This window comes from Mustela erminea, chromosome 4 (assembly GCF_009829155.1).
Source record: "Mustela erminea isolate mMusErm1 chromosome 4, mMusErm1.Pri, whole genome shotgun sequence".
In the NCBI taxonomy this organism is placed as follows: Eukaryota; Metazoa; Chordata; class Mammalia; order Carnivora; family Mustelidae; genus Mustela; species Mustela erminea.
Window position 1 is genome coordinate 59,371,958 of NC_045617.1, and position 14,275 is coordinate 59,386,232.

The 14,275-nt window shown below is 39.4% G+C and overlaps 1 protein-coding gene across 8 annotated transcripts in view; it reads right to left on the minus strand.

Moving 5' to 3' along the window:
* Positions 1-14,275, minus strand: part of AIG1 (androgen induced 1) — a 265,814-nt gene that overhangs the window by 156,415 nt on the left and 95,124 nt on the right. The window contains exon 4 of one of the 8 annotated variants that reach the window (XM_032339348.1): positions 13,217-13,636. The exons of the other annotated variants lie outside the window; for them this stretch is intronic. Within the exon in view, the coding sequence (XP_032195239.1) occupies positions 13,595-13,636 (42 nt within the window). The 3' untranslated portion in view covers positions 13,217-13,594. Of the gene's footprint in view, positions 1-13,216; positions 13,637-14,275 lie in introns of those variants that run through there. 8 annotated transcript variants of the gene reach the window in all.

Below are 14,275 nucleotides of genomic sequence, written 5' to 3' on the forward strand. Positions count from 1 at the left end.
GCCTCCTTTTTTCCTTCCTTCTTTCCACCCTCTCTTCACCCTCCCCTCCCTGTGTTTCCCAAACACAGCTTAAAAAAAAAAAAAATCCTCTGTATTCCAAGCTGCACTGGCAGAAGAAGCTCCAAAAAAGTGTTAAGACTGTGATTCACCTCATTGTAATTCTGCTTATAGAATTTATGGAAAAGGAATGAAATCCAAGAAAATAAAATAAAACTTTAAAAATCCCACTGATAAGCAAAAGTCCTTTCTGTAGGAAATAGAGTTATATAAAAAGATTTATATTTTGTTTCATATAACTCAGAGGAAACCCATATCCCCTGTTAACTGCCACCTCTAATTAGTTACAGACCATTTAACTCCATAAATGTTTTCCAGGATTAATGATAATTGACACATGTATTATGCTTTTAATCTTTTAAGAAATGCTAATATTGATTCTTTTTCCTGCAATGTTGGGATGGTGCCAGTATTATCCCAGTCAAAAAAGAGGTAGAGATGCCACCTTGTAACTGGCCCTGTAATGGTTAAGTCAGCCTGGTTATGTATGTTGGCCAGGGGCTGTCTCTTTGCCACATCCTTTACTTAGCTCAGGTCCAGGCACTGCCAGGGTGATTTCCCTCTTTGTGTTCTTCCTAACCACTTTCATTGAACCCCAAGGAAGCCTACGGACCAATGAATGCAAAGATTCTCAAACTTGGCTGTGCTTCCCTATCCACATGGCAAACATTATGAAGAATACAGATGGTGCATGGGCCCCATCTCGGACTGAGTCCATCAGAACCTCTGAGCGTGAGACTTGGGCCAATCAGGTTTGACCAACCTTAGTGCAACTTTACTGGAAGCAGAGCAGCATTATTCAGATCTCTAACAAATGAAGTTGACTTTCAAGGAAGAGAGGAATTTTTAATGGGGATCTGTCAAGGTCGATTTTATGTGTCAACCCAACCGGGCCACAGGATACCCAGGTATTTGGTTAGACATTATTCTGGATGTGTTTGTGAGAGTGTTTCTGGGCTAGTGTTTTGAGCTAGTAGGCTAAGTAAAGCAGATTGGCTCCCCATTGGGGGTGGGTGTCATCTAATTCACTGACGGCCTTAATAGAATCTCAGGGTGAAGATCGGAGAATCTACTCTCTTCGCCTGTCTTCAGTCTAAGACATGGGTTTTCTCCTGTCCTTTGGACTCAGACTTGGACCAGAACCTCTGCCGTCAGCTTTCCTGCTTCTCAGGGCTTTGGGCTTGGACTGGAACCATCCCATTGGCTCTCCTGGGTCTGCAGCTTGTTGACTGCAGATCTCAGAACTTTTCAGTCTTTGTAATCACATGATCCAATTCCTTATATGTACGTACACATAGACACACATGAGCTCACATGTACACACACACACACACATCCTACTGATTCTGTTTCTCTGGACAACCCTGACTAATACAGGATGTTTCTTTTGACCATGTGTGCTAGTAAATATATATAAAAAGGTACACAGACAATGTTTGAGAGATATTTTACAACAATGAGACAAAGAAGCAGAGGGCAAAGTGCCATTATGTAATTATGTAGAATAAAGGTTGAGAAGGTCCCCACCTGGGACTTTGGAAAGAAGGCTCCTGTTGAATTAGAAGGAGCTGTGCAAGGATACAGAATGAAGTGTTTATATTATTATATTATGTATATTATTATATTATGTATATATATTATTATATTATGTATATATATTTATATTATATATAATATTTCATTTCATATATATTTTTTTTTCATTTCATATATATATATGTAATTACTTTACATTCTACTCACATATACATAAATAATCTCATATGATTCTAAAAAACAGGATGGTGAGACTGAATATAGTTTAAAGGTGAAGGTATTATCTGGTGGTCTTGAATAATGATAAGCTCCTTACCTCTTTGTACCTAAAATGTTTACTGAATGGATAAAAGAAAAATATTATCAGGAAGAGAAAGGCAGTGCTGAGTGCCAAACTCAGCAGGATGCAAGGGCACAAGGTTTCTCAGGGCATCAGAAACTCACTGGCCTGGGCCTTCTTTTTTCATTCTGTCTCTTGGTTCCTGTGAGCTGTGGTCTATGATATCAAGTATCAAAAATGCTGGTGTTCCTTAGGATTGATGCTTCCTGCTGCATTTGCCTCTTTTTTTTTTTTTTTAACCCTTCTTCAGTCTTTCTGTCTCTCTTTTTTTTTCATTCCTTCTTTATTTAAGCAGTGGGTAAGTGTTTGAGGAAATACGTTAAAAGTCAGTCATATTAATATGATGGGGCTTTAAGCTAGGGATGAAGATTATTTGGGAAAATGTGTTCTCCAGGGACACCTGGGTGGCTCATTGGGTTAAAGTCTCTGCCTTTGGCTTGGGTCATGGTCTCAGGGTCCTGGGATTGAGCCCTGCATTGGGCTCTCTGCTCAGTGGGGAGCCTGTTTCCTCCTCTCTCTCTGCTTGCCTCTATGACTACTTGTGATCTCTAGCAAATAAATAAATAAAATCTTAAAAAAAAAAAAAGAAAATGGGTTTGCCAATAAAAACATTTAAAAGTAAAAAAAAAAAAAAAAAAAAAAAAAGGTCTGGTACTGCAGTTTAAAGCAAATTACCTAAATACAGATAAAAGGAAATAGGGCAAGATAATGGCATCTTTCTGAGTTTCCTACACCAGAACTTTTCAAGCAAACTTACCACACACAAGCAACTGGGGAAGAAGAAATTCACAAGTGAATAACTCAACATATAACCCTCAGCAAAATCTAATGAAAAATCACCATGCTGGTTTTCAATATAAATTACTACATACAAAACCTGTTTTGTAAATATGTTATGGGTTTTAACATAAGTTGCTGCATAAAATGTGAACAGTTTTATGACAACAATATTCTGTAATTTAGACTTTCAGCTTAGTTGCATGGATTCCTTATGTAACTCTATAAAATGATGAGCTTATAAGGGAAAAATACCTTCACTTTAGTGATTCCAGTTTAAACTTACAGAAATATCAAATAACTTATTGAAAAAAATCCCAGATGAAGTAAAAAGGAATGTTCTGGAAAGTTGCCATTGACAGTAAGTTGCCCTGATCTTATAGATATTTGTTTCCCAGGATTACTTAGTGAGGAATATCAGCAGTTTAAAAATAAGAATGGCCAGAGGTCTCAGTCTCATCAGAGGGTTCTAGACAGGCTGACTCTTTTCACTCTTTTTTTTTTTTTTAAGAAATATTTAATCTAATCCTGTATAAAAATCTGAGAGCAAACTAATAAGGAATAAAGATAATTAATTAAAAATGAATTAAGAGACTATGACTTGTTCTTCACTATTATCCCAACAGCCCACCCTGACCTTGGACTGTCTCTGCTACTCATGACAGTGGAGGCCAGGTCACAGGAAGGGAACCTGGGGAGGGAACCTTTCCAAATCATAGGAATCTAGGAGCCTGATCTCTGACTTCCAAATAAGGTTAAAGCACAGCTTCGTTATCCAGATCCTGAAATGTCAGCCAACTTCACCAGCATGAGGAGTGCAATCAAAAAAAGACTGTGCACCAACAGAAATACATCAGTCACTAAAATGGAAAGCCATATAGCAACAGCTGATGTCAAAGCCGACGAGCATTTTTAAACAACAACAATAGACTAGTACAGAGGTATGCGTACCAAGATAAAGGAACATTCTCCTCCAAGAGCCTAAATCTGCTGATTAGGAATCATATCAACTGGGCAATAAATTGCATACAGAGATTTACCTCTTCCTACCATGCTGTCTTTACACACTAACACCCCTTCACTTCCATTTGCAGCTAAACCTTTTTTTTTTTTTTTTTAAAGATTTACTCATTTATTTTAGAGGGGGCTCAGGAGGGGAAGAAGGAAAGGGAGAGAATCTCAAGCGACTCTCTGATGATCACAGGGCCAGACAAGTGGCTTGAGCTCATGACCCTGAGATCATGACCTGAGCCAAAATCAAGAGTCTGGATGCTTAATTGACTGAGCCTCCCAGGCACCCCTCAGTCTACCCTTCATTTTAAACTCCCATGTCCTTATTTTGAGCATCCTCCTTTCCTCCAGTGAAAGCTTGAAACAAACTCACCTAGGAGAAACAACACCAATTTTCCCCATTCCCTAATGTTTCCAACCTGTTACAAAGTACAACTCATAAAATCAAGAGGGAGCATCATTCTTTGTGTGTGTAAAGCAATACCAAAGTGAGGAGCCAGGATTCAACAATGCTACGGATACCCTTCTGGAAATTGCTTTTGCAATGGCACTCCTTGAAGGCCCATATTTCATTGACTTGGCAAAATTCCCTTTCAAGGTCATTTCCAAATGCTCGTCTTGTGCAGAGCAGCATGCGTGGAGCCGCACTAGCATGGCACCAGGTCAACCCATTAGTCATTGCTGGAGCGAGCCTTCTGTGGAGAGGCAGCCTGCTTCAAAGTCAGATGGGCTTGGCAACAGCATGCCAAGAAAACTTTCAGATTTGAAATGTTAGAGAAAAGAAGGTCACAACACCTTTTAATGGCCTACTCTCCTTGCAGAAGGTGGCTTTTCATATTTTTATGCAGATATTCATATCTACCCAGTGTGAAAACCAGGTTAGGAAATGTGGTGAGTGAGGGTGCGCATATGTCTTCAATTGAGCACCGTGGCGGGTGCCAAATTCAACCGAGCTGATCGGACCGTAGGTCTGTGTGAAAGCTGGAAGGGGTGGAATCTAGTTGCTATAGCTGCAAATTAAACAAATAAATGAGACACCGTGGAATGCAGCAAAATATCTGTGGTTTGATTAGTTCACATTTGCCATATGTGTGAATATTAGCAGTCAAATTCTTAGTTTAAGCAAAGTGGTTTACATTAGGTGCAAGCGAGGGGAAATGCTTAAAAATAAATAAGGGAGAGTTGACTTCTACCTCCAAGGATAAATCTCTTACCTGTTATATAAACTTTTAAGGAATTTCATTAATTTTTTATGTTTGGAATATACATATAAATTTGGTGTTGCTAAAAATACAAGATTTCCACCCGAGCATTTTCCTTGAAGCTTTAGACAAGAGTTTGACGCTAGCTTCTCACCTATTATATGATAATAAATGAACATCATTAGCTATAGGGAAATTTTATCTTATTGTTACCATAAGATTCCTATCTTATCCTCTTTGAGGGGACTTCTATTTATGGGGCATATTAAGTGGCAGGCACTGTGCTCTGTATTTCCATGGCCAATCTCCGGAATTCCTGCAAGAAGCTGTAAGTTCCCCACTCGTGGAATTCAAGAGAGAAATTTCAAAAGACCATTGAACAGAGAATTCTACTCTGACTAACTTCTTAAATCACTTACACTAAACCCTTTTCACAGAATGACAAAACCAGAGAAAACTGGAGAGGTCATCTGGTTCAGCGGCCCTTTCGAGGTGGCTCACGTGTCTGCGTCTCTTAGAAGAGCTGCCTACAGAAACAGAGCGTGGCAGCAGGGTAGATAATAGAAGGGCTGTTTACTAAAATCAATCTTTTTATCCTAACACATACAGATGGTGGCAGTGTGAGGAGTAGCACTTGGACATATAATTCAATATATTACCAGGTCACATAAATGAATGTATTAGATAAGGATGAAAGGGGTTACCTTAAGGGGAAACATTTCCACCCACCAGGGCTAATCTCTACAACTAGGTTAAAATGTATCACGGGATGCCTCGGTGGCTCAGGTCATGATTTCGTTGTCCTGGGATCGAGTCCCGCATCGGGCTCCTTTCTCCACGGGGAACCTGCTTCTCCCTCTGCCTCTGCCTGCCACTCTGCCTGCCTGTGCTCACTCTCTCACTCTAACAAATAAATAAAAATTTTTTTTAAAGATTTTATTTATTTATTTGACAGAGATCACAAGTAGGCAGAGAGGCAGGCAGAGAGAGAGGAGGAAGCAGGTTTCATGCTGAGCAGAGAACCCGATGCGGGGCTCGATCCCAGGACCCTGAGATCATGACCTGAGCCGAAGGCAGCGGCTTAACCCTCTGAGCCACCCAGGCGCCCCAAATAAATAAAATTTTTAAAAAATGTATCTTAATTAGATCATCAAGGGCAAGTTCATTTTCTGAATATGGATATGGTAAAACAATAAGAAAAAGTCACCCTTGCTTAGTTGAAAAGGAAAATCATCAAAAATGCCAGGGATGTTTATTAGAGTCTCAATGAGATATGTTTATGAAATATAATGACGATTCATGGTGAAAGGCATCTGTTCACTAGATATTAACAAAGCTCCATGAAGAGAGACCCTGGGTATGATAAGTGTGATGGATTGGGTCGCTCCTCATCCTACCTCCAGCTAGGGCGCTGGCTCACTGTGCAAGCCTGGACAAGTTCTCATGCTGCACAATTGAAGCCCAGGAGACAGAGTTCCGCTCTGGAAAAGGGAAAGACTGATTTTGAAAATTATAAGCCAGTGAGCTTGACAAGGATGTTATGAGGTTCTAAAACAGGTCACTGAAGAACTTAGGTGGGAAATAGAGAAGTAAATGGTGATCACAGGTACCAGCCTAAGTTCACTTAGAGAAAATAATCTTATTTCCTTTCCAGAAAGTGTTACGAGACTGGGAGAAATAGGAAAGAAAGGCATTCACCCCACCATTATTCACTCATCCTTTCCAAAACATTTTCTGAGACCGTCTATATGCCAGGCACTGATCCAGAAGAGGGGACTATGTGAGGAAGCTAAGAGCATGCACCTGCCACTAAAGAACATCCAGTTCCAGACAGATGCAACAACATAGTACAAGTACAGGACAGTGGATGCTATCATAGAGGCACATGTGGGGTAGAGGTTCCTAAAGAGGGGATGGGCAGTTCTGTGATGTAAGGCAGAGTTGACGCATGAGTGCACTGGGAGAAGGAGGGTTCTGAGAGGGAACTCAGGGCTGCGTGGACACCCAGTCCCAGAAAAGCCCCATCGTAACCTTAAATAGGCTCATGGAAGTTAACCAGTATTCCTAAAGGACCAGGCAATTTAGAGAAAAATTTGGTAGCTTAGGTTCAGATTCAAATAGAAAAAAAAAAGAAGAAGAAGAAGAAGAAGAAGTTGGGTTGAACATTTCTTGATGGGTTGCCACAGACTTTCCTTGCGGTTCTTCCTTTACTTTTCAACGTGACTCAGATAAAGGAGCATGTGGATAAGATGAAAATGGTAGTGTCTTCATGATCTGGTATGAACTTAAGGGTTTGGGACAATGATTCTGGACTCCCAGAAAAGTTTCTTTTCCCACTTTATCTAAATGTTTCCACTTTACCTAAATGTTTCCAACACAATGACCCCTCGGAACCTCTAGATATCTCGAATCCAGGCAAATTGGGAAACAGCAACACCTACTCTTCTCAGGTGATTTTGTCCCCAAACTACCATCCACCTGTTGCCAATATCGTCTTATAATCCTTTTCCTCACCAGGTCCCTGGTGTCCAAGAACTCTCTCTTCATTATATATACTGCATTAATTTCCTATTCCTCCATCCCTGGATATGGTGATAATTTTCAGTGGCCAATACCGCTATTTGCTCTTCCCTTCTGCTACCACACAGGTCAGTTTTATCTAAATACCTGTCTTGACCTTAGGAATCAACCATCCCCTCGGCGCATGGCTACAAGGTGGTTAAAATTCACCGCTCTGAAAAATTGGGTTCCTTGTTACTGACTTTACTCACAGTGGGAGCCTCCAAAGAAGCTTCAACTCAGGCACTTCAATATGAAACAGTTTCATAAATGAATCATTTTATTAAATTCCAATAGATCCATTTAATGACCCTTAAAATCTCAGTACTGTGGCTTCCCCAGGGCCCACGCTGTATCCCAATTGAAGTTAACAATATGGAATTCACTAAGAATATGCCTAAGGATCCTACATTTTGTATACAAAAGAACAAAATAACAACAACTTTGAGTCTTAGCTAAGCCACATGCTGATCAGGTAAGCATGAAGTGCAAGTGTCAGAGTATGGTATAATGAAACTGCCAAAAAGAGTTAATAGAGCTTGGACAACACTAATAAGCCAAGACTTTGGCTGAACTGCTCTGCTGTCTCTTGCCAAATCATACGGAACTGTAGAAATGAATGTAGACAAGCCGAAGCCTCATCAGGGATACTGAGCATGATGCTCAAGGGCCCATATGCCATTTTCTCAGCAAATATTTATGGAGTGTGCAGGAATACCAGAGACTATGCTAGGTTCTCGAGGAAAAGATGAAAGAAAACAACAACGACAACATTTGCTGCCCTTTGATGGCCTCATAGCCCATGGGGGCAATAACCAATAAATACTAATCAAACAATGTGATAAGTGAAATCTTAGGTGTCAGGACAAAGTGTTCTGAGTGCAGGGAGAAGGGACCCGCTCAGGTGCCTGGAGACTCGGGACCACTTCGCACACAGGTGGTTTCTGAGAAAGGAATGGAGCAAGGAGTCTTCACAGCTTCAGCTCTTCTAGGAAGGTAGCTGAGGCAGCAGTGCAGAGAAAGCTCTGGTGAGGAGGGAGTGGGGAGGTGGGGAGAGAAGAGACTAGCCTATTGCCTCAGTTCAGCTGGTTGATGATGAAGCCTTGAACTAAAGCAGGTATCGTGGAGATGAGGAGGCTGGGGCAGCTTTGGGAGCTACTTTGGAGGTACATGGAACGGGACTCGTCAACTAACTGTGAGGCATGTGGTAGAAACAGCTTTCAGATGCTTCTGCCATTACTGAAGTGGCAACATGAGGGGAACAATAAGATGAGAGGACAGGTTAACATGATGAATTTGTTTCAGTATGTTCATCTCAAGGTCCTTGTGTCAAATGTTGAGTGTGATACCCCTTGGAAGATGGGCCGGGAAGTATAGACTTGGAATGACCCACATATAACACAGACTGAAGTCATGGGGAGGAGTGAGATCCCCTTAGAAGAGAACATGAAGAGAACAGAGACAGCAGGTATTTGAGTCCTGCAGAATGGATGAACAGTCTGGGAAGATTTGAACTGCAGGAAAAAAACAAAGGTTTCATTCTTTATCAGAGTTTTCCCTCAGCTGAACACCCCATGGCCTTGGTCCACTGTTGAAGCTCCATCATTGGAGATGCTCAAGTAGAGACTAAAAGGGAATTTGCCAAGATATTGTTCAGGGAACTGAGGTATCACATGGTGCACAGACCAGATGGTCTTTAGAAACACTTCCCAAGTTTTAAGATGCTAGGATTCTGGTTCTCTATGATAGAAAATGCAGCTTTGTTTTTCCACTTCACTTTCTTTGGCAGCTATCACTGATGCTTGCTGAGGTTGGAGCTTCAATTAAAAGGGAACTGGAAAGGATATAGGGATGGACTTCTGCCAAGGAGCTGGGTCTGTGGCTAATGAATGATCTGTTTGTGGTAATGAAGAAGGAAGCCAGTTCCTAAGACAACACCTTCAGGCCTGGCCCTACCTCTCCCCCAACTATGAAGAACTGAGGGCACGTGAATGGGAAACATATGAATGAAGTTTACTTTGAAATATCTATGGATTTAAGGATTAGGGGTAAAAGAACTTGAGTAAACCACACTTTTGGTTTTGCTGACCCCAAAATATCTGAATATAATTTATAGACCTTTTGATGAACTCAAAATACCACTGGGCCTGTTCATCTATTCAGTGTAGCTAGAAACAGGGCACAGTGTAAGGCAAACTGTATTAGCCTTGAATTCTATCCTTACGTGGAAAATTAGTTCTACAAAGGAATTTGGGATATCAGAAAATTGCTTTAAAAAGACATGGTCTAGGGGCAGGTGGGAGGGTGGGCGAGCCTGGTGGTGTGTATTATGGAGGGCACGTATTGCATGGAGTACTGGGTGTGGTGCATAAACAATAAATTCTGGAACACTGAAAAGAAATTTAAAATAAATAATTTTTTTTAAAGACATGGTCTATTGCCCTAGAGAAAAAACAACTAATACCCAGATAAAATAATCAATATATGGAAGAGCTTTCTAATAAATTTGACCCAGGCTTTTCCATTTACCTGGCCCATAACTTTCAGATGTTCCAGGGACTACGCTGTGTTCTTTGGACATCATTTCAGGCCTTCTCAGGCAGTAACAACAATATGATACGTACCAACCAAAAAGACCCTTAGAGGGGACAGCAGGCTATGTATATAAGATTTTACTGCAGCGCAGCTGAGATTGAGGAGAGAAATAAAGTACAAGTTAGGGAAAAAGTGAAGAGTTTGGGGTTGCATTCTCTGTCAACTATTATGAAAAGGAAAAGATAGAGTGGGGGGAAAAAAGGACAAGAAAAAAACATGGATATAGGATATTTGATTCTTGATGCAACAAATATTCATTTGATGCAACAAATATTCATTGGATTTCCATGATGTAGAGGCACTGTTTGAAGTGCTTGGGATGGATGAGTAACTGAAACAAAGGACCTGCTCTTATGAAAATTATATTCCAGCAGAAGGAGATGGACAATAAGCCATAGACACAGCATGTAAGTAAAGCAGATTATATGTCAAGGATGGCAAGTACCACCAGGGGGACAAAGGGAAGGGTAAGGGGACTCTGGGGACACAGGGGTAGCTTGCAATATCCAATAGGCAGCTGAGTGGGCTTTACTGAGAAGGTGAGGCTGAACAAATGAAAATTCACAAGGACAAAGCGATGATCAGTAAAATGAAGTGAGAGCCGTATGGAGAAATTCTGGAAGTATCTGCCTCACTGCGGATGGAACTCCCTTCGCGTTCCTGGGTCTTTGGGGTCTTATTTGTTTTCTTTGGGAGGTCCACTGGGAGTCTTAGAAAGTGGTTCCCAAGAAATTTCTGACCTCTGTTCTAGTTTTCCTTTTAGTTTTGAAAATTTCCAGATTTCTTCCAGTTACTTTAGAATATAATGGGAAAATAAGAAAGGTCAGTTTTTTTCATGTGAAATAGAAGATAGCCTTCTTGTGACCAACAGCTTTTTTTTGGTGAAGTACCCAGTACTGGGGTGGCACAGACTCCACGGGTCATGATATGCATCATCTGTGTGGCTCTGAACTGGAAAATTTTCCATAAATTGTGTTATTTAACAGAAGAATAACATCAAATCTGAGTTCCTACAAAACCAATGACCATCCAAGCAGTATTTAATGCTTTCTCTTCTAGGAAAGACAGATATACCAAAACTTTAGTAATTACCAAATGTCAAAATAATATCAAACAGAATAAATAGTTACCTAAATTTAAATTCCCTTGAGGATCAGTTACATATAACAAGAACAACTGGCAAATCAAGCATGAAGAGAGGTGGGGTTTATTTTCTTATCTCCTTATAAATTACCCAGGGAATGAACAACTGCTGTAATTATAAGAATATCTAGGTCATGTATGCTTAAAGATCTGTGATAATAATATAAATATCTAAACTTCTGCAGTGCTTGGTATTCTCAAAGCATTTTATAAACATTAATTAGGTCTTCACTAAGCAAAGACACTTGTCTCATTGTTGGTTCTTCCTGTTACAGCATCGCTGAGAATTTGCAATCTTTCTAGAGTTTAAATATTTATTTATTTATTTACTTATTGCTCTTAATGTATACTTATTCTATTGACAGTGTTTTAAACTTATAATTAGCAGAAGAGAAAAATTTGGGGCTCTAGTTTTGCAGCCAAGAAACAGGCCAGAATAACAAGAGGGCTTCTCCTTGTCAGAGTGAACAAAGCCCACAGGACACACTCTGTTAGTTTGTGGAAATGTTTTCCTACTCACGTTCCTCCACCTCAAACAGGCCATTTCTCTCCTTTAAAAGTGGAAATATTCTTCTCATCCTATAACTTACACAGTGCCTAGTAGGGTGTTTTGCATTTAATGGTTTTATTGAAAATTAATGTTTGCCAGATTGAATTGAATCAAAGCTCATCTCCCGGGAGTTGGGACCATGTAGACCCTGTAATTAGCATTGCGTTTTGAAAATGATTCATTTTGCTGATCTCCAGTTTTCTCTTGTCTTATCATCAGTGGACTGAGGACAGAAAGGCGGTAGAGGCAATAAATGTAAACATGACATCCTTCCAGGTTTCTTTCTTTTTTTTTTTTTTGAGAGAGAGAGCACATGTGTATGTGTAAGAGGGAGTGGGAGTAGGGGAGAGGGGCCATGGGAGAGGGAGAAAGAGAATCTTCAGCACTCAGGGCCCTGAGATCACGACCTGAGCAGAAATGGAGAGTCGGACACTTAACCTACTGAGCCACCCAGGTGCCTCAACCTTCTTTCAAGTTTCAAAAACAAACATGTAAATACCCTTTTAAATCCCCAACAGGGGTAGAACGGTCTTGACTCCAGTCAAATACATTGTATTTTATAGGTTTATATTTTTAATTATACTACATGAAAATCGTGTGTGTGTGCACATGTTATTTCAGTAGAACCTGGAGATAAGCAGGCAGTTACACAGCGAGGCTCTGTTACTGTTGCAGCCCATCTGGGTACCCATTTCCTCTTCTCTTCTCCCAAAAACCTCTAAGATTGCTTGCTGAGAGAATGGAGGGAAACAACAGAAAGGAAGAGATAGGATACTTTCCTTCAGTTACAATCATGTCTAACAGGTACTTTACAGTAAATCGAAAGGAAAGTCCTGTGAATTCCAAATCCTCTGAGGTTTTTTGTTTGTTTGTTCTTTTTTTTTTGCATGCATGTTTTAACTAATTTTTTTTTTGCTGGGCAGTTGAGTGGTATAAATTCAAGACTGACTTGGAGATGTCTTCTGAAATAGTGCCATGACAAACATATAAACTACATTAGGCGCCTGGGTCTGGAGCAGTTATGCTGAGACTCTTCAAATAGTAAGTGTGACTCTACACCTAAGAACAGGGCACATCTTCTCTTGGAATGCTTGTAGCTACAATGATCTAGAAAGGTCAGAGCCAAAGGCCTAATGGATCAGAAATCCATCCACAGAAGTATTTAAAAATTACAAATTAAGCTAGTAAAATATTAAATATGCTCTATCCTCCTAGATTGTTAGATATATATTTTAAAAAACAAAATAAAAAAATATGTGATGGTATAATAAAGGCATATAGATTTATAAATTATAAAGTTTTTAATTATAAAATTATATTATTTAATATAATATAAATATAAATATTCCAACATTTTATTTTCTTGCCTTCATTTCAGCAAATTCACCAAATATGTAGTTATAATGGAATTTTCACAAAATTTAAACTCTACTGACAATATTAATCTAAGGCATTAAAAGTAAAATGTAAGTTTAATCAAAGTATACACAATTTGAAGGTTTTCATCAAATTACAAAGATTCAAATGAATGTAAAAATGTTTAGTTATTTTCATACTTTTAAGACCAAATATTGAAAATTATCTGAGATTAAAATACAAATGATAATTATTAAACTTTTAAATAACATTTAAAAATAAAGTTGAAAATTCTTATCTAATTTGTGTTTCATAAATACTTTTACAAATTTTTATAAAAATTAAATTATTCATGGTTCCAGTAGTTAATGTTCATATTTTAATAGCCAATGTAAAGAAACAGCTTACTATATAAAGTTACATATACACAAATTTAGAATAATGCAAATTAATATTGCAAAATTGTCCTCAGCCACCATATGCAGCTTCTTGTAATTCCGGAACCATGAACTGGAACATGAAGAAAACCAAAGAAACGATCATTCGTCTCTACCAACGGACAAAGTTCTTCAGGAAAGCATCTATTGAGCTCTTACTATCTTAGGGGATTTGATATGTCGATTCATTTATCTTTTCCCTTTCTGAAATATCCCTGTCACTCAAATTCTCCTTGAATTCCTAAGGAGTGTTTGTCTCTAAGAGTGAGAAATTTAACTCATCAAAGTGAATTGAGGGGAAGTTCTGAGAGTCAAGTTATCGTTCTAATGGCCTCATCAGTACCTGGAAACGATTCATTTGAAACATTAAGTAGCACCCGGATCTGCAAAGGTTGTGATTTATTCTCTGGCCTACGGGAAGTTTTGTGCATTTGAGGGATATAGATCACAGGCAAAACAGTTAAGGCCCATTCTCCTCTAACACATGGTGCGATTGCTGGTTCTCTGTGAAGGACCTACTCATGTTGTTAACTTCTTACTGTGCTTAATGTATCAACTAAACTTTATCACAGGTGCATATGTATAGGAAAAAAACATAGTATGGTACTGTCCTGGATTTCAGGTTTTAGGCGTTCCCTACCCCCCAAAAAACTGGGGATTTTGGAAAGGAGCCCTCTCAGATAAGGTGGGGAGGGGAGGGATGACTGGATGC